Here is a 20,732-nt window from a genome sequence, read left to right on the forward strand (position 1 = left end):
TTGGGGAAAACTTGTAACAATGACAAATGGCAGTGATTTATTCCTTAAACCCCTGCAAGGTGTTTGGTTCCCCAACATTTGTGTAAGTTATTTTCATTTAGGCTCTAGGACAGCTGAACAAAGTTTGTCACACACTGGGAGCTTTATTCTTCTAAAGGCAAAAAGGCACTGAAGCACTAAAGCAAGGTGAGCTGTGCCTGTGTGACTGTCCTTTCCCTTCAGGTAGTACTAGTCCCATACCCTCTGTAAAACAACTACTCAAGAGACAAAAATGAAGCAACAATTAAGTGTCATACAGTTGACTCAAACAGTGTAGAGGGAACTTCCCCACTTCTGCCACTCAGTGAAAAGCTCACTGGACAGGTAAAAAGGTTGTTTGTAACAGCCATTCGAATTCTCCTGGTCTTCAGAAACACAAAGATGTGAGGTACAGCACTAAATACAAACATAAAGACTTTATTGAATGCTGCTCAATTCCCCAAAGACCTTTCATTACAAAATTTTTCCACACAACTGCAATTTAAGAGATTGGAATGGTACTCTGATAAAAGATGTGAAAAAATACTTGATCAAGTAAACAGACAAGACTTCTATTGTCAACTTTCCACCTTTAAAAAACAGACTGCATTTTCTTTAAAGAAAACAAGGAATAATTTCTCAGCATTCTTCCCTCCTTACTGAAAAAAATATAGTAATGCCAATTTTGGTCTCATTCTTCAGTCCATGAGATGTTAAAACTAATGCAGAAACATCCAAGATGGGTCTCTCTTGGAGACTGCACCACTCTGGAGGGTCCTTGGGCTGATGAGGAGCATCATTGATGGGCTCTCCAGAGGAAGCTCCATCCTCAGCTGTAGCAGGAGGAAATCCCTAACTAGCCCAGGACCCAAGAGGCAGCAGGAATAGGGTAGAGGCACTGGCCACCCCAACCTGTTGCAGTTGATTCTCTCCCTACCTTGCCTCCTTTCTAATGTGAGCATTGTATAAATCTAAATCTGAATCCAATCAGGAATTCAAGGACAGCTCTGGATCCAAGTTGCTTTCGATGCTTTAAGGGGCATGTACTGAATATCTCAAGTTACTGGTAACGTACCTTGGTTTTATTTGAGAAAATACAGCACAACTAGAAGCCTTTTCTATCATCTTAACCAAAGTATGCAGCAATGTGAAAAGCACATATAAAACAAGGAAAATGTGTACATAGCAAACTATACCACCTATGTGCAACACAATCAAAAATTCAAGTCATAATTCTCACCACTCCCGTAATTATTTCACTCATTAAGGATGATAATTCAGTTCTATGAAACATTGGAAGTGACAGTATATCAATAATTAGACAAATTTACAATAGGTTGTGGTAATGACATCACTTAACTGCTGTATTTAAATTCAAATCTTTACATTTGCCAGAGAAAAAAATTGGCTGTTTCTATTATACTGATGAGGTTTCTTTTACAAATCCTTATATATTTCAAAAGGGTACAAAAAAAGAATGTCTGCCGAGTAGAGGTGGTCATTTCTTTTATTTGGCACTTGTATTGTGTGCATTGAGCACGTTGTGAGTGCTGTTCTGCTTTTCTGCCATCGCCTTCTTAAGCTTTAACTCCTCCAACCTTCTCCACAACTCTTCACGTTCCAATTCTTTCTTTTTCTCTCTGAAGAAAAGAGTGAAAGATCCATTTCAGATCTGTTTTTAGCACAATCTGGAGACACAGTAACTTAACTGTGACTTGCATCTACTAATTCCACTTTAAAGTTTTTCTCCAAAGCTACTTTTAGAGGCAATTACACTTTCCTCAATTAAAAAGAGCATAACAAATATGTAATGTGAGTGGTGAAATTGTACCTTTGCTCCAGCAAATGCAGGCAATCGCTGCAGGGTGCTTTGCACAGCTGGCTGCTGTTATAAGGAGATTTTTTTATCACATGCACACAAATAAAGGACTGAGAATCTTTGTGAGGGAGTAACACAGCTACCACAAGGAAGCTTGGCAGTGGTCTCAGCTGGCCAAGGGTCACCTGTGCCCTGCCTCCAGCATTGCTGCTTAGTAGGTTAGTAGGGTAAGCACTGGTTCTGCTGAGCTATGAAGAGTTCTCCAGCTGCATTCACTTCAGACACCTGAGGCAGCACAGCCAACAGCAGCTGAGACCCATTTCACCACCCAGGAGGGAGCACATCCCCTGCCCAGGCAGGAGGGGAGCAGGGGCCCTCCTGTCCCCTCCCTGGGCTCGGCTCTCCCATGGCACTGTCAGGCACTGCCTCACTCACAGGACTCTCAGCACCAAACAGCTCCACTACAGAGCCCCACAACAACAAAGCAGCAGCCAAAATTACAGCTTGGCTGTAATTCATCAGTGGGAACTCGGAAAAAGGCTCAGTACCTTTGCCTTTCTGCTTTGTACGAGCTTGTGAGTTCATCAAAGAGCTTGCCATTCATTTCCATCAGGGTTTTCAGCACGTTGTACACCAGTGCCACAATGGTTCTGAAACAGAAGGAGCACAGCCATAAGATTTACTAAGTGACAAAATTAACTTCAGAAAACAAGCATTTGATTTCTTTTTTGAATTCCAAGCTTCTTATTCAAGATACTTCTGGAAGGTCAGGGAGTTTCTGAAAGAAAATCCTCTCCATTTTATTAATTTACAGAGGAAATTATAGTATATTTAACATTTTTTGAAATGGCTATTTAATCTTAAATTCCTGACTTCTGTAATTGCACAAGACATAATTATTCATGCCGTGGCTGTACTTTAAAGCCATTCAATTATGTGAACCTTTAATAAACCAAGTTGTAACAACAAATCTAATATTTGAGCAATGAAATAGGAGTCTAGAAAAATAAAACTTCTGGCTCATCGCTCCAAGGAAGCAGCAGACAAACCACAGGCTTATTGTGGTTTAGCACAGCAAAGCTCTCCTAGCAGTGTTTCTGGGCAGCAGGAGTCTTGCTAGAGAACCAGAATCAAGAACATCAGATAATGGATTTGGGTTCCTCAGTTTCCTTCAGAAACTCAGCAGCATGAGCACCACTGGCTGTGTGTTACATGGCTGCCTTTACTCCTGCACTACCCCTTCTTTTTGTGACAGTATTCGTATTTCAATAAACCATCTTAAACGTTGTGTTATCTCCTTTAAACCCACTCATATCTATACAAAGAAATAAAAAAAAAAAGAAAACATTAAAATGCCTGTCATTAAGCTTAATCACTAAGCAAAAAGTAGGTAAACTATCTTCTCCCTCACCAGCAGTTCCCCACTGACTGCAAAGCTGCAGCCCTGTGACCTTGAAAAAGGAGTCAAATAAAACCCTAAGGAAAAAAACTAAGAATCAGGTTTGCCTTTTCAGTTAACTCTGTCCATCATGGCACTAGGAAATCTCCCAGCTGATCATGAGAGCCTTGCGCTCATTCCATTTGAAATGCACAGTATCCTTTGCCTGTTTATACCCTTATTTTTTTTTTTTTTATTTTTATTTTTTTTTGTACCCTGGCTTTCATGTGGTTTGAGGTCTAAAGCTTATTTAAGGTTTGGTTTTCTGAGAGGAAAAGTTGGATTTTGAGTTGAGTCCATATCAGACAACCAGATGGATAAAAGCATGTTATGCTGCCCTCCAAAACAGATTAGAATCAAAGGATTAGACTTTCTTCCCCAAACTTCCTTGTCTTCAAGTAGGCAATTATCCTGTGTCCTTTATTTCCTTCATAATGGGCAACTTCTGCCTGCAGACAGGGAAAAAGAGACATCCTCCAAATTTGTTGAGGTCCCAAATACATTGATACTCTAGGGACTATTCCCCAAGTTTATATTCAGCCTCAGATGCTGTGTTTGCAGCTAGGCACACCATATAGAGAAACCCAGAATAATTGCAAAGCCTCCAAGGGCTTAAAACAGGACATCTGTTTTACTGCAGGGCTGTGGGAGGCTCCTGCTCACCCTGGCTTTTCCTGTACAACCTTTATATTCTGCATACTAACTTGCAACCTAATTCAGGGTGCTGGCACCAGCAAGCTTTGCTTTTCAGTATTTCAATACCATTACTGTTTTTTTCAAACACTGGAATACCAATATTTAACTTGTGGTACCAATATTTAACTTTATAAAGTGAAGTAGTCATTCATTTCTCAGTCCTACCGTCCTTTATAAGGGTTGCTATTCTCTGATAGGGTCTTTTCCTCTTCTTATCTCACTGGTCAGCAATAAACACTTAAGAAGACACAGACAGCTGTATTCATCTGAAGTATTAAAGGATGGCAAAGCATAAATAGAAGCAACCCTTGGAAATGGTTTTGGTCTAAGTAGCATTGATTTCCATTTTGAACTAATACACAGAATCAGATGTGATTACATCCAATTGTGACCATCCAATTGTGACTTTTTCAATAAATCCCAGGTCTCCCTCATAACAGTGCAGAACAGTGAAATAACACAGCTGAAAGTGACACTCCATTTAACATCCAGAATGTCATGGGTTTCATCTTATTTAAGTAAAAATGAAGTCACATTTACAAGCTCCCAGTCCAAACCTGAAACAGTGGACAATTTATTTATGGTGCTACAGATAAAGTGAAACGTTACATACGGATTCCAGTGTTCTTTGGAGATCTTGTACAAACTGCCAAACATAATTGGTAGAATTTTATCAATGTTCTCCTCAATCAGGCTGAGAATATATTCATTATTCCAGAAGTACAAAGCTCTTTCTGCAACCTGAAACACAAAGTTAAGGGTTCATAACAACCATAAAATAAGTTACCACAAAGTTTGTTTGGGTTTTTTATACTTATTTTATTTACCTGAAAATGCGAACTTGACACACTCTTGGATATTTGCTTAAATAAAGGCTCTTCTATTTTTTTGAATTGTGTTGGTTCTATAACATCTAAGATTTCTTCAATTTCACCTAAAAACATTACCTGTTTGTTTACAAAAAAAAAAATATGAGAATGTTTCATATCACCACTGTAAATAGAAGCAAACAAAATACAGCTTATACATTAGTCATGAATCCTGCAAAGAACACTGCTTGTCATTACAAGGCATTTAGACATTCACAGGGGTTCTACAGCCTAAAAGAAGTCAATCATCACTCTCAGCTAACAGGTTAAAGCTCTCCTCTTAGACTTCTTTTGTGTACGTACTGAGTATGTCATCAAACTGCTTCTGCAGAAAATGGGGTTTTACAGTTACAAAAGAAAAAAATTAGGGCATCTTATTTCAAGAATGGTTGCAGAGATTATCAGAGATCACCAAAGTAGCTTTTGAAGTGATAAGTAGTTAATTCCCATATAAAATTGCAAACAGCAGAACTCTGTGTAGCTGGCACAGAAAAATTTATCACCACTTGCAGAAAAAGAGACAACAGTGTTAAGGGACCCACTTTTAAAGAGTTGTTGGGGATGGAATCTGGTGAGATAAATCAAACTCCTGGTTTTTAAGCTCATTTTAACTACATAGAAGAAACCAGACTGCATCACATGACAAAGGTGAGTGCCTCAAGAAGCTTCAAGAACTGCAAGTTTTCTGCAAGATCTCTTGAAGAGCACAGCAGAGAGATGGTTTGTCAATCTGCCCCACAAGATTTTACATCACAGCAGACACCAGAAATGAGACACAAAACCAACCTCTTTCTGACTGCACGTTTTTGGCCAAAATTTGAGCAGTCCTCTGATTACCTGCATGAAAAATACAAACAAGTTAAAGCAGGACAAGTTTCTACTACATACTTGATAAGAAAAAAAAGTACTGGTTTGCTTTTCCTTGTCCAGAGGTTCAGTGAAAACTGAATAAACATTCATTTAAATGTATTGCTTAGGTTATCAGAATAACTCAGACCCCTATTTCTTTGTGTACCTGTGATTATCCATTCACACTCTGCCCCCATCCCAATACTCACATTAACTGACAGGATGCTGATCACATCAAAGCATCACAAAGTGAAGTTAAACTCCCTGTAGCTAAATCTCACAGAATATTTTTTGTCTTCTACTCATCCGTACTTTGGGGAGCACCTGCCTTGGCATCAAAGGTTTGAAGCTTGAGAGGAAACAAATGCTGACTAAAGGGCTCTACAGAGGAGCCATGGCCTCCAACTCTTCCTTTTCACTACTACAATTTCACATGTTAGACTGGAAACTAAAGTAAGAAAGATGTGAACTTACAGAGAAAATGTATTCTAATATTTACATTTGAAGCTATCTTTACACAAGACTGGGAAAACAAAACTTTTGGGAAAATTAATTGGAAAGTACAGCCCCCAAGAGGAATGGAGAGAATACAGCAAAGAAAGGCTGGAGGCATTTTTCCTTGAAATAGCATCTCACATGGCATCTAAATTACAAAATAAATTCTGGATTTAAAAGAAGGAGAAAAAGCTGCAACTATGCTCCAGAAGCATTCTCAGAGCCTTATAAACTTTCATTCTGAAGAAAGGACCTCTACTTTTTATGATACAACAGCACCTAACTGATCATATGCAAAGGGAAAACTTACTCAATTGTCTAAATACCTTCCATATTTGCTCTTTGTCATGTTGATTTTTTTCCTTTTAGCTTTCCAGATGGCTGCTTTATTAACAACTACATGTATTATCAAAAGTGGCTTTCCAGGGAAAGAAGTTAGTAAGACTAAAGTGCACTTCTCAGCACAAATTACTGCAAGAATTTTAAAATCTATTTTGCTAGAGAAGAGACCCACATTCTCAACTTGATAAAGAAATAACATGTTCTGAGTATAACAGTGCACACCTCAACAAGGTACCTATTCCTTGCTCCTCCTTGGAGTATCAGTTTCCAGCTTGACTGTGCCTTTATATTAAAAAGCTGATATCTGCACATTTATGTTCATGGATTGCTGCTATTACTACACAAGATCAATATTCTTCTCTGAGCTACAGGATTCCCATGAAGTGGGTTACAACTGTAGGCACCTGCTAGAAAACTTAACTCATGTACAAGGACTGCAGTTTCAGTCTGATTTCTTCCATGCAAAGGCCATTGCATTCAGCAGGGTTAGGTAACAAACTCCTCTTGTCAGCTCTGCAAACATCAGGACTGACCTGAGGCAGACTACCATAGCTACAAGAGCTCAGATTGAATGTCCTCCAAATTGACCCTGAGTGACAATTCCTGCCAGAAAAATAACAGTAAGGTGTGTGTGAAGACAGCCTTCTGATGGAGTTCTTAAAATATTACTTGACCTAAAGCCAAGAAAAATTTTCCAATTCTATCTCATCAGTTGACCCAAATTTTAGCATTTACTTTTCAAGCATTTCAGAAATTTTCTTAAAGCTTCACTTCTTATCTTATTAACTTTAATTCCTTTATAAAACAACTTTTATTATACACCCAGAATAACAACCAAGGCAGTGACTCTGCAGTGAGTTCTTGTGTCTTCTCCAGCTTGAATTCACCTTTAACTGATTAAGAAATAACCACAACTGTATAGACCACAGTCCAGATGAGCCTCAGAACTGCACTGTGGCACTGCTCTAAAGTCCTGCCTTCTTCACAGCAGTTTAGGTTTGGATCCTGCACCAACACTCCTGTAAATTTGTGTCAGGAAGTTCCGACCTTGTCACATTGTCACTTCATTCAATCTTGCAGGTTTTTATGTAACATTACACATTTTTTGCTCACATGTCAGCTTTAACTGTCAAAATGCCTGGGTTGTTTCCTCACTTGGCTTAAAGAATACAGGTTACACAATTCCTTTCTCCTCACCCTATCCCACAAAATAAGCTTATTGACCAGTGTGGCTGGGAACACTGCAGCACAGGGGAAAAAATGCTTCAAGCACACAAGATAAATCCATAGACACCCTCCACCACCTACAGAATAACTGGTCAGCTGAAATGGCTGTGTAGAAAACAAGCTTCCACTGAAAGGGCACTCAGTGAAGATCAACCTTATTTTCCCAAAACTGTTTATTTTTTTTTTAATAGAAGAAAATTTAGGTCTTGCATAAGCTCTTCATTTTTCCCTCACAAAAGGAGTAAAGTGTTTAAATATCAATATAGCCCTAATGGAGATATTCCTGACTGCCCAACTAAAACCAGTTTCTTTTACAGCTGGTCTGATATCACTCATGAGCTGTTGCACTGCCCTGAGCCTCTGTTCTTCATGGGCCCTGCCAAAGCCTGTGCATAAACCCTTTTTAGCTGAGCTGTCAATATGTACCATGGGAGCCTCAGTCTGGCAAAAGTCACAGATGCCTGAAGCACCTGAGTTTTGACTGCCAAGAGGCAGCCCAGGAACTGAAGAGGCAGAACAAAAACACCACATTTTGAATTTCAGGGTTCTTTCTGTCTAAATGAAATGTTGTTATTCTTTTCAACTTTTATTTCAGGATTTTTTATTCCCTAAAATATTTCAACTTCATGCAGTGGCTAAGCACAAGCAATCAGTACCAAAACCACTGAAATTTTAGTTTTTATGAGAATACAGTCATGACATGCTTTCTTATTTGGGGTGGCTTGCTTGATACCAGAAGTTCAAACTTTTAGTTAAACCTGTGCTCTATCTTGGCCACAGGTTAAGAGATAAGTGCCCTTTCAAACTCAGAATTTTCTAACTATTCTAGATTTCATTTCCACCCCCCTGAAAAAATCCTACCTCTCCATCTTTAATCAGGATAACATAGCACTGCTGCACAATTCAACAGGTTACACTGCAATATTTAATTGAAATTAAAAATAGAAAGACATCCAACTGAAAAACACTTACAGGCTCTGTTAAAGTTGTATCTTTTTCCAGGAACTGTACAACACAATAGGCAAGCTGGAATGTAAGCCATATGGTTATTTAGTTTAAGCAGACACTGTTTGGACATTGTAGCACTACTAAATATCACAACTTCTAATGGAAGCACTTGAGATCATGGGGGGGAACCCAACCCAAGACATCCCAACACAGCCATTTCATATTAGTCCAAACTAAACAAAATAGCAATTAAAGCAGCAAGATATACAGGCCTGCTCTATCTTAAAAAAACTTCCTGCATACCAAAAATCATCTTTTCTTTTCAACCTAGAAAATTATTTTTAAGCTTGGCAGATACTTCCTTAATTCAGATCCCATATCCAGGCAGATTTTTCTTAACATCAACTGTATTAACATTACAAAGCTATCACTTTCAAACCTCTATACTGGGGTAAAAAAGGCCATTTTACTTCCAGTAAAATCCAGACAGGTTTGACTGAGCACACATTGCTCAGGTGACACCTACAGCACACAACATTCAGTGGTAAGATTACAAGTGAAAGAATTTGAACATATTCCAAGGCCACAAGAGATCAGGCAGCTGTTGCCCAGCTGAGTGTCCTGTCCCAGGTGCAGCAATGGCCAACAAGTGCCTGTGGAAAGGTGGAAGGAGTGGGGAAGCATAATGTGACTAAGTCACCAGCACTGCTCTCCCAGCCTCTCCTGGCTTTTCTGCAGGGCCTGCTCAGGCCAGGGATACTTAATGTTACATAATTACTTAAGAGTTTAGTTTTTGAGCACATAGTTGAGTGAGTGAACAACCATCCCATGCAGAAACCATACAATAATGCTATTACTGAACTGGTTGCAATCTTCCTTATATTCCATTAAGATTGATTTTAAAAAGTCATTGTATTTCACAGTATAAAGCAAAGACAAAAATTATGTAATATGCATTACATTTCAATACTCAGGATGCTTGAATTTAAGCATCACCATGTTTATTATTCTTTCATGCCAAAGCAGGTAATTACAATGCTGTAATTGCAACAGGTCTTATTTATTTCTTTTGCCCTTAGGCTACTGATGCATTTGTATAGATTCAGAAAATAATAAATGTCACACATTAATCTCACAAATCCCATTATATGTGTATATTCAGTACAGTAATGCTTTACTCTTCAAAGACACAAAGACTCAAGCTTAGTTCATCTTTAAGGCTTTAACTTTTAAGGGTAGGCTATACTTTACTCAGCAACAAAGCAACCAGGCCACTTGGGATTGTAAAGCAGATTTAGCACTGGCTTAGACCTTTGGGATAAAATGAAACACACAGTGTTATGTGTGCACCTGGCACCAGTGTTTTATGAAGGGACAGAAGAGTGGCCTGGTCAGCAGGACAAATGTGACTTTCAGGTACAGCTGAATTAATAGGGCCCTTTCAGTAGCCATGAACTGGATTAAATGTCTCCCAGAAAAAAAGGGGCAGCTTGCTGTACTGATCTGTCAGTGAAAACACCTTTGGGAGGTGACTGGGCCCTTTCATTTCACTGACTCATTTCATGGAGCAGAAGGTCAATAAGCCACAAAGACAAGTAACTTGCTTAATTTAAAACTTCATATGAGAATCAGGAATTAAGTGAGCTCTTCACTTGATCCTGTTTGTAGGCTATACAGTCACAATGATTTCACTTTAATTAGAAATCCATTTTCTTGTATCTTCAGTCTGTATGGAGCTGTGAGTTAAGTTACAAAACAAGTTTTAATTAACCACAGCAGAATTACTTCCAAGTTTTCATCAACCATATTCAATACTTGTAGTGCCATGTCTGGAAAGGATACAGATTATTCCTCAAATGAAATGCTGAATGTCTGTGGCAAGTATAAGAATCAAAGTCAGCTGAAGAACTGCAGCATTCTGACAGCGTGTCATGGATCTACATAATTCCTGGCTGATCCAGAGAGCTACTGTGCATTTCTGCCATTTATAAATGGCAATAACATTCTCCCTCCCACCCCATCACTGGTGCAGCTTTAGAAAGAAAAAAACACTTCTGAAATAAATACCTGACCAGACCCGAGGTTCCTTTACACACAGCATTTACTTTACATAAAGGAAATGACAACAGCACAAGGTCCTGGGATTAAATGAAGCTTAAAGTGTGACAAGACTACAAGCAAGAAAGCTTCTAATTTCAGTTAATAAGTCTTTGACTCACTGGTACATTCTTTCACTTGTAATATATGTAAAATATTGTAAAATATTATCTCAAAATTAACATTATAGATATAAAATCTGGAAGTTTTTTTTTAAAGTGACAGAATTTTCAAATATTTTTGAATATTGATATTATAACACATAGTGTTTTAAATTTCATAAATTTCAAATGTAAATACAAAAACCCCACCACTCTTAAAAATAGGTAAAAGCTTACCTGTGCATGAAACAAAGCTAATCCCTTTGCAGTATGCATGGGAATCAGAACTTTCATAAGGAACTGTTTGTGTTCTGCTTTCAGTGGCAGTGCAAAACCATTGATAATACTGAAAACATGAATAAGCGGGATTTATTTTTATTAAATTTTTTTTTTCCTAGCAAGTCAAGAATTTCTCTAAGTTCAACTGAAACTCCATTTCTGATTCAGTTTTTAAACCTGATTATTTTGAAGCCATAAAATACATGTGCACAACCTTTAAAACGCTGGTTATAATGAGAGTTTAGACTCTTGGTAAGGAATACCAGAGAACCACACTAGAAATTAATAGTACCTATGAGATGAGCTGAAGTATTTTTATCGTGACCTCCATTAAATAAAATTATCTACTGTAAGTCCTGCTGTCTAACTGTAAAGCTTAGACAGATGTATCAGAATTCTGATCCACTTCCCTTACCATCACTAGCAACTTGCAGAGAAAAAAAATTATACAATTTTAACAGTGCAGTTTAAACATTTGTTTTGAGATTGCTGAATAAACTTTCCCTTCAAAAACAAAATTTAAAATTGTCTCATTGATTCAGTCCTCTTATATTTAAGAGCTGATGAGCTATAGACAAGACAAAAGTCCTTCAGAAAAAGTTTAGTTTCTTTTGCCCCTCACATTTTAAGCAAAATCTGAGAAAATAATGAGATCCCTTTCACTTGATTTTTCATAAAAATTTGCTCCACAATAGCTTTACTATATTTGTCTATTTAGTTAGACCAGTAATACAATTCTCTACTGTGAAATGTGTGACAGTTTTGGAAAGGCAGTAAAAAAAGCTACCAGAGAAAAGGTTCAAAGTTAAATTGAAGTTCGTGAAATAACATTAAAAAAAAAAAAAGTAAAAAACCCTAGCACTTACAAGGCTTTCCTGCATAGAGCTGAAGGAAAGCCATCCTGCTGAAGATTAAAACATTTCATTCAACATGAGGGCAAAAGTAAACACTGGTTTTCTGAATCAAAGAACAACTCATCTATCAGGTAGAAGATAACCAAGACTAGAGAGGTCTGACAAACAAGGACCCTTGAGAAACATTTTTTGCCTGTCATCTTTAAAACTTGCACTGAAAAAAGAATAATTTATTCTGTGTCCTAATCTGATATTCATGTGGTAACCCAGACAGTATTAGATTATCAGTGACTGCACTTCATCACTTGTTACTGTAATAATTCTCTTCCCCCCTCCATTCCCAAAGCAGAAAAGCTGAAGCAAACATTCACAATAATGTTTAATATTTTTTCTGTGTGAGATCAAACTTACCTTCCTAATATCTCAAGAAGTTCAGCAACACCATTGAAGTGCTCTGTTTCATATATAAACCTGTTACCAAAAAAGACAACCATCAAAAATTGCCACAGAGGATCAGAGATTCCAAATAAACAACCTTTACTAAGCTTCAAATATTTGAAAGCAAGATCACAGACCAAACACAGGTATTTTATTTCAAGAATAAATCACTGCAGACCCAGACTGTGAAGGCAAGATAAAATATTCCTCAATCTAGTCACACACACACAGAGCATACCTGAGGAAAATGTTGTTTATCTGTTTCCTAATGAATGCTCTTAAACCGAGGAATTTTCCATAAATTCTATGAAGAACTGTCTTTAGGAAATCACGTTCTCGTGGGTCTTCACTGTCAAAGAGCTCCAACAACTTTAAAAATTAAATTGAAATGTATTATTTTTGGAAGACTTAAAAGTTTTGTATTGTTACTACCTGATTTGAATTTTATCTTTAATTTACAAGTTTACATTAGGAAAAAAATAGAATCAGTTTAACTGTACATTTTGTTTAGATGCCAATAGTAGGTTTTCGAAATTACATTTTTAATAAAGTTGATTTTTTCTAATAAACTCATCAACTTCATTCCTTTCCTGTGTATACAACAGACACCGAAGTCATTCCAGTAACTATTATACTATCAAAATAAAAATGCAATTGCAAACATGAGATTAGCAAACTGTAGGTAAGTGATTTACATTTTTTATTTAAGGAATCAGAATAAATCAAATCTATATCCTATATTTACAATTTTGTAATTAAAATCCTTTACTGCTTATCTCAAAATTTGTGTCTTGATGGCAAAGCAAAAGCATTCCTATACAAGAAATTTTACAGTTAAGGAGAGGGTCATAGAATAAGGACAAGATATGCAATTACTAACCAGTTCCCTACTAATGCTGCAAGAAGCTAACAAAACTTTCCACAGACATTTTTCTTGAAGAAAGTCTTCCAAGGATACAGAAAAGACCATGCTCACTCAAAGACATAAAAAAAGACTCCAATAACATTACAGACCATAATTTTTGGTGTTTGTTTTTTTTTTTTTTCTTTTAACCCTGCATGGCAAATCAACAGCATATTCAGAAATGTTAGCTGCCTTGAACAAGTCAGTAATAGCTCAAGCAGTCAGCAGAGTCTCCTGCTCAGGTCTGAGCTTAGGTATGTCTGTACCAAGCAGCACAAGGGACTGGAAACAGCTGTTCAGGAACTTGGTTCAGGCTCATTTCAATTTTATATTTAGCAAGAATTTCTCAGGGTCACTACTCCACGTTTTTTCCCATATATAGCTAGCTGTTGGTTGCATTGTCTCTATCTTGTACTCTAGAGAAAGATCAAGTGAAATGTCAGGAACAAACTCTGCAATGCTGCTCTCAAGGACCACAGGTCAATTTGTAAAGTGGATACCCACAACCAATAGCTCACCAGCAGCCTCAGGCTTAAATTTTGTGTGTAAGTTGAATAAAACTGAGAAGAAGGAAACACTTACAAACAAGAACAGTAGAACCAATTAAGTGGAAATTAAATGCAGTCACTGAAGTTAGGGAGGGAAAGCACCCATCTTGTGGTTTTACTTTTCACTGCTGTATTGTGATGGCCTGCCAGTACTCACTCTTCAGATACTGAGCAAACAAGTATTTTGACAAACAAAATTTGGCAAACAAATATTTCAACACAGTGAAGAAATCCCAACTGAATTCACCTTGAACCAAAAATTGTTATTGCACTCTACACTGTAATTCCCTGAAAAGTTATATTTAATATGAAATCTCACTTAATTTTCTCGCTCATAGTTGCTTTGCATGGTAAAGCATGAATTTCCCAAGTAATTTCTTACTTGATTTTCCTTCTGTGGTTAATACACAATAGTAAAGAGAATGACACTATCTAGGCACAAGTAAGAAGGTGCTGAAACACATTTCATGTACAATAAGTACATGAACTTTTACATGAAAAAGGTTTGCTGTAAGTTTTCCCATGGTAAAACTATTAAAAAACATAGAAGGCCTACAAAAATATAATTACCACATTGTTGATTTGGCTGGAATTAAGTTACAAATCATGAAAAACAGAACTTTACAAATTCCAAATATCTTGCATTGCAAAGCACTGAGGTTGATATCTGAAAACAAAGCGTTCCTGAAGTTACTAATTACATATAGGCCCTGTGGTATGATGTGCTGTTTATTTAGTGTTTGGCAGAAACCACTGCTGCAACAACAGAAATTTACTCTGTGTCAACAGGAAAGCTTTAAGAGTCCATCTGATAAACTGAGCTCAAGAGGTGATCCTTAAATCCCACTTTCAACTTTCACACTCCCCTCTTACCTGCTGAACAAATCTCTGGTCAATATATCGCTTCGCAATGCTGGGCTGAAAATCTGGGCTCTCCAAAAACCTCAGGAAAAACTCATACACCAACTACAAACATAGAAATGAAAATTCTGAAATTAGGAAGTACACCATAACACAGATCTCAGCTTTGTCACCACCACCAAAGTCAGTGGGACTATTCACACACTCAAAAAGTACAAGAGGAATCAAAGCCTAACACACCACTGCTTAACCACAGTTCCTACTGGAATTTACTGGAATTACAGTAAGTACACAGAACCCTTTCATTCCCAGAAGAGTCAAAGCTTAATAAATAATCTACTGAAAATACCACCAGTGGACACCAAACAAGTTCTAAATGTTACATTCCTGCTATGTTAAGAACTTACTACGCAGAAATAGGTTACCAAACATTGAGCAGCACTGAGAGTTAAATTAAGTGCTCTAACATTACATAAGTCCTTAATGAGATGAAGAAAAATCTACTAAATGTTCCTGAAATGAAGTTTTGACCACAAACCCTGAAAATGAAAAGTTGTATTAAAACAGCTGAATGAATTCACAGAAACTGAAAGAATGCAGATCAAAACTAGGCTTCTATATCCTAGAAACTCCTTTGTAGCATATTATTTCTACTTAGTTCAAGTTCCTATTTGCTACAATCCCACAATGCCCAGAGATAAAAATCCTGACAAGAGAGAGAGCTACCAGAGGCTAGCAGAGAGTGGCATGAAGAGGCCAGAGCACAAGTCCTGTATTTTGGGGTTCATCAGAAGTACAAGACAAAACACTGCACTTGCAAAACAATGGCAGATTGATAAAGTACACAGAAGGCATCTCTTCACCAAGACAGAACTGCAAGGAAAGATGCCTTATACTTAGATTACATTCAGAGTTGTTCATGTTCTCAATGCCTATTTCATAACTCCATATAATTAAACAACTGATTAGTAATAACACTACAATGCAATTTAGGTACATAATGCCGTCACTGACTGGGCTTCTAAATAAAACCCATGCAGAGCTCTGCTCATACTCAAAGGCATGAATTTCAACTATTACCTCTCTAAGTACTTAACTAAACTGAGAGCCAACACCTGAGTAGTTCATAATTATAATTAGGAACCTCACTTCAGAAAAATGCATGACAGTAAGTACTTTTATGTAGAACATTTGAGGTGACAGTTACTTATGCATAGCCTCAAGGAGGGTGTGCTGTATCTGCACAGCAGAGGCTCAGAAACCCATGCTACCCTTCACTTTGTCCCCCTCTGACAGACTGCAAGAAGAGCTTTTCATATCAGCAGTTTACATAGAATAACAGGATTGTTAGGGTTGGGAGGGATCTCTGGAAATCATCTAGCCCAACCCCCTGCCAAGGCAGGGTCACCTAGAGCAGGTGACAGAGAAACAGGTGGGGTTTGAATGTCTCCAGGGAAAGAGACCATGACCTTCCTGGGCAGCCTGAACCAGTGCTCTGCTACCCTCAGTGTCAAGTTCCTCATCTGTTCCAATGTATGGCCATTTCTCCCCACCCTGTCACTGGCACCATCCTCTTGGCACCATAACAGACAATCCAATAGTAGAATTTTAAATGTTACCATTTAAAATTACCTCTGCCATAGAAAGTGCTCAACCATGGCTGTTTAATACCTCCATTAGTGACACAGACAGAGGAACTGAGAGCACTTTCAGCACGTTTGCAGATGACACCAAACTCAGCAGGTGCCCTGAGCAACCTGATCTTGTGTAAGGTGTCTGTTCTCATGGCAGGGGGCTCGGACTAAGGTGATTTTCAAAGGTCCCTTCCAATCCAAAACATTCTATTGGTTCTAGATTCTACTGATCTTGTTCAAATTAGCAACTGGATACATTTGTATAGAAATGGGCAACATATGGCCAAAGGGAGGTTATATAGCACAGCTTCATAGGGATTAATTTTGGAACTTAATTTAATTCAAGATTTCTATAATAAACTGCTATATTAAATATTTCTGTCAGTAACAACAACAAAGAACAGCCATGTGTGATAATTGCCTTAATATTAGTAGCTACCAGCAGGGGGGGAAATAGAAAATAAAAGCATGTCATGTTACCCACAAGAAAGGACAAGTTGACCCTGAAGCTCTAGAAGAATAAATACAGGATGAAACTCGAAGATTGCAAAGTCACTCAAAGGTAAACTTGGAGTTCCAAGTTTGCAAACTTGGAGTTTGCAAATTCAAAGGCAAAGTTGGGAGTTTCAAGAAAAAGCTTTGCTAAGCATTTGCAAGCCCTTAAGCTGAGAAAGAGTTAACCATAGGATGACTCAGATCCATCCTCACAATGAAGCTATGGAAGTGACAGATGAAATCCTAGGATATTCCAGGAAGATACTGACAGCAGAAACAGAGATGCACAGACCTACATGTGCTTGAGGAGATTTATTAAAACCTGAAAGGATACAGAGAAAGAGCCACCAGAATTATCATGGGATAGAACACTTTCTAAGAGTGAACACTAAATGCACCTATTTTGTTTTCCCTAAAGGACAGGGGAGGAAGGATAATTATGGCTTATTTCCATAAATAGGTATAATGACTGCAACAGACATCAAGCAGATGAACTAAGTGAAAAGCACAATGCTGCAACATCTTGTCACAAGCTGTCCAAGATTAAATTCAAGATATCAACTGGGTATGGTATCAAATAACTTTGGAAATCCTTGTGAGCCTTGGGAGATACATGAAAGCCTCTTTATCCAGGGCATTTCAGGAATCAAGTTGCAGTGGCCATTTCTGGATAAGTCAAACTCTCACTTCTCCTGTATGCTAATGTTTGCAAACTTAAAAGCGTAACAACAATCAAACTAGGGGTACCAGAACAGATTCTGCCCACAACAGAGCCTACCTAAAGAGACAGGCACACTCAGCTTTCTTAACAGAAACATTACTTTTGGAAATAATAATCAGGGGAAAGATATTGGATTTAGTATTTTTTGTTCTCAAAACTGGTCTGCTTGGGTCAAAGAGCTATGAAATACAACTCCTAATGCTTTAGTGAATCAGTCTTGCAAGGACCACTAGAATATTACTGCTTTAAACTACCAATTCCACCAACTCTGCAACTCCCTAAGCTTCAAAATGCTTTAAATGGTTGGTTTTAAATAACGTTCAACCTACTTTGGCTGTTACAAACCATCTTGAGCACTGCTTTCAAGCAACATCTTTCAAGTGCCACTCATTTTACTGAAGGCCTGGAGCCTTTTGTTGTGGCTACACACACTGGTAACTTACTAAGCAATTATGTCAACAGATGCTCTTCAGAGAAGAGTAGAGGTTCAGATTTTTTTTCCTTCCTCTCCCAGAAAACTGGCTACCTGACTGCAGATCAGGATACAATTTGGAATTTGTTTGTAATTTATCTGTCACAAATCACAGCCAGCAAAACATCCACACCTTCCCTTCTAAAGCAGTCCTTCAGACTGTGCCAAAAATAATGGCATATTTTGCTGAGGAGGAGAACGGTTGTGTACAGCCTTTCTTCCACAAACAAAATCTGACACTTCCAGCAGCTTTGTGCTCCTGAAGGGCAATGAGCAAGTTATCCAGCTCAGTCTTCTATGGTCCAGTAGCACATGAACTGTAAAAGGACAGAGTGGGAAACACAAACTGTTTCCACTGTGCTGCAAGGAGTGATCTATTCCAAGGACAGGATGAACAACTGACACGGGAGAGGGAAATCCACAACCAGTGACCAGACAGCCTGGCAAAAACTCCCTTAGAAAACAGCAAGGAGTAAACCTGAAAATAAAATTTCAAGTAATACCACAGGCTACAAACCTCTTTCAGTTCCTCCCAGGCAAGCCTTAGTCACAAGTGAACTGACCACAAAATCCACAGGCCTTTTTCTATGAACAATACTAGAGTTTAATTATGACCTAAAGTGAACTGAGCTAGCATTTACAAATTTTACCTCTGAGACACAGGTATTTAGAAGTCAGATGGTGCTGCTGCTGACAAGAGACATTTGCTTAGCTCTTGCACCCTCCCACCCAACAAAGACAAGCCTCTTATCTAGTTCAGTTATAGCCATTTCGCCTATGAATTAGAATTGGCCATACATAAGAAAATAATTATCACACCCTTTAACCAGCAGAGTAATTTTTTGTGATAACTTAATTCTTGTTTGATTTATGTCTGAAATACTATGCTGAATACATACCTTTTAGAGTCAATATTAGAAGCCCAGTTTTTAAATAAGAGCACTTGTGGATGCATTAGAACTGTAATACTCCAGAGGCACAGTAACATTTAGCCCTTGAGAGGAGAGAGCAAATGGTATGCAGATGTGCAGCAGCCTCATCTACCCACTGCTAGGAGTTGCTACTTCACTTTTCCGTAACAGATACTACTTACATAAATACAGCAATGAACTACCCGAGATATGTGCTTAGACATTTACAGCTTCTAAGAGTTAACTGAAAATAAAATAAAATTCAGCAGTATTTCAAGTTAATCACATGATTGATACAGCAGAGCTATAAAAATCAGGAGATCACCACAGAAGTGCAACAATGGAATAACCATGCAACTGTTACCAAACAACACTGATATTGTCAAGTTTTGGCACGGAGGGAGGGAAGAGGGTGGGGAAGAAGGAGGGTATTTCTATTTCCTCAAAGGACAAATAAAAGCTATTACTCCATTTTTTGCTATTGCCACGAGAAACAGAACGATTAATATTACTATGTTTTATTGAAGCAACACTAAAAAGTTGCCCAGTTGCAGAAAACAAACCTGTTAGGTGAAGAACATAATTACCTAAAATATCCACATTTTTAAGACATACATACACCACAATTTAACAGTGCAATCCCTCTGTTTAAAAAATAGTATTTAAGCCACTTGGAAGAGTTACATTCAGCCATATTTATACATGCTAAAAAAAGCACCACTTTTTTTTCCCTCTCAAGTATAAAAACTCAATTGTATTATAAAAGCAATTTTCTTGTTCTTAGCAAAGGCACAAAATGACTGAAGTATCCACATTTCCTGCCTTACAAGAAGGCTTGGAAGTAAAGGAATCACACACCTGTATGTGGGGCCATGAGGCTTCAAGAGTTGGTTCATCTTCTTCTGGATCAAAATCTGGGTTATCACTAGGTGGAAGTGTTCTGAAAATATTAGAACTAATCTGCAAGCAAAAAAAAAAGTTACTTGTATCATTGTTTATGCTTTCACAGATCACACTCATTAAGGTACTGCATTTATCCTGAAATCAAATGAAACAAAACAATCTAAAAAAAGTAACACTTTTAATAAGAAATAAGTAATAAGTAATCACTACCTCATTTTTTCAAAACTGCAACATACAAACAGCCAGAAGTCTGTAAGATGTCAGTAAGATGTCAATAAATAAGAAAGTAACTTTTGTCTCAACTGCTTTACAAGCTTGGAGCTAGACATGGTCATATTCCAGAATTTTCCCTGAAACTATGGAAGTTCCCTATCAAAAACAATTTTTAACTACGTGACACCAAGAACTGTTTTTATATAAGACCACAAATGAAACATTATTAATAAATTATGATTTAAAGAGAGGTCTCTCCACATAAGAGAGCATGTCTGTCATGTAAGGCAAACGATCCCAAAAATGTATCTTATTTCTACAATTCTTTACTTGATTTCAAGATATTTCTGTTTTTATTTTTCACCTTTGAATATTTCAAGATGTTTCAAGGGTTTGGAAAGTTAGAAACACATAACCATTCTAGCTTTTCTATTTCACATAGTAGCTATTTTTTCTTACAGTTACTCTAGGTTACTTTTAGTATGATATAGTCACATCAAATCAATTTCAAAAGGACAAGTTTAAAAAGGTTTCTTCAAGAATTTTTGAAGTATATTGAAGTATGGATAGAAGACCATTCATATGTCAAAGGAAAAATGT

At 37.6% G+C, this 20,732-nt stretch overlaps 2 protein-coding genes across 2 annotated transcripts in view; both read right to left on the reverse strand.

The window, feature by feature from the left end:
* Positions 1 to 20,732, reverse strand: part of DTL (denticleless E3 ubiquitin protein ligase homolog) — a 167,069-nt gene that overhangs the window by 60,319 nt on the left and 86,018 nt on the right. The gene's annotated exons all lie outside the window — the stretch shown is intronic.
* Positions 441 to 20,732, reverse strand: part of PPP2R5A (protein phosphatase 2 regulatory subunit B'alpha) — a 42,050-nt gene continuing 21,758 nt past the window's right edge. The window contains exons 3-13 of the mRNA XM_053974793.1: positions 19,875 to 19,976; positions 14,796 to 14,888; positions 12,709 to 12,839; positions 12,444 to 12,503; positions 11,137 to 11,245; positions 8,726 to 8,779; positions 5,627 to 5,677; positions 4,799 to 4,918; positions 4,585 to 4,712; positions 2,386 to 2,487; positions 441 to 1,658 (exon numbers count right to left, since the gene is read on the reverse strand). Coding sequence (XP_053830768.1) covers positions 1,526 to 1,658; positions 2,386 to 2,487; positions 4,585 to 4,712; positions 4,799 to 4,918; positions 5,627 to 5,677; positions 8,726 to 8,779; positions 11,137 to 11,245; positions 12,444 to 12,503; positions 12,709 to 12,839; positions 14,796 to 14,888; positions 19,875 to 19,976 — 1,083 coding nt within the window. The 3' untranslated portion in view covers positions 441 to 1,525. The remainder of the gene's footprint in view (positions 1,659 to 2,385; positions 2,488 to 4,584; positions 4,713 to 4,798; positions 4,919 to 5,626; positions 5,678 to 8,725; positions 8,780 to 11,136; positions 11,246 to 12,443; positions 12,504 to 12,708; positions 12,840 to 14,795; positions 14,889 to 19,874; positions 19,977 to 20,732) is intronic.

Source organism: Vidua macroura, chromosome 3 (assembly GCF_024509145.1).
Source record: "Vidua macroura isolate BioBank_ID:100142 chromosome 3, ASM2450914v1, whole genome shotgun sequence".
In the NCBI taxonomy this organism is placed as follows: domain Eukaryota; kingdom Metazoa; phylum Chordata; class Aves; order Passeriformes; family Viduidae; genus Vidua; species Vidua macroura.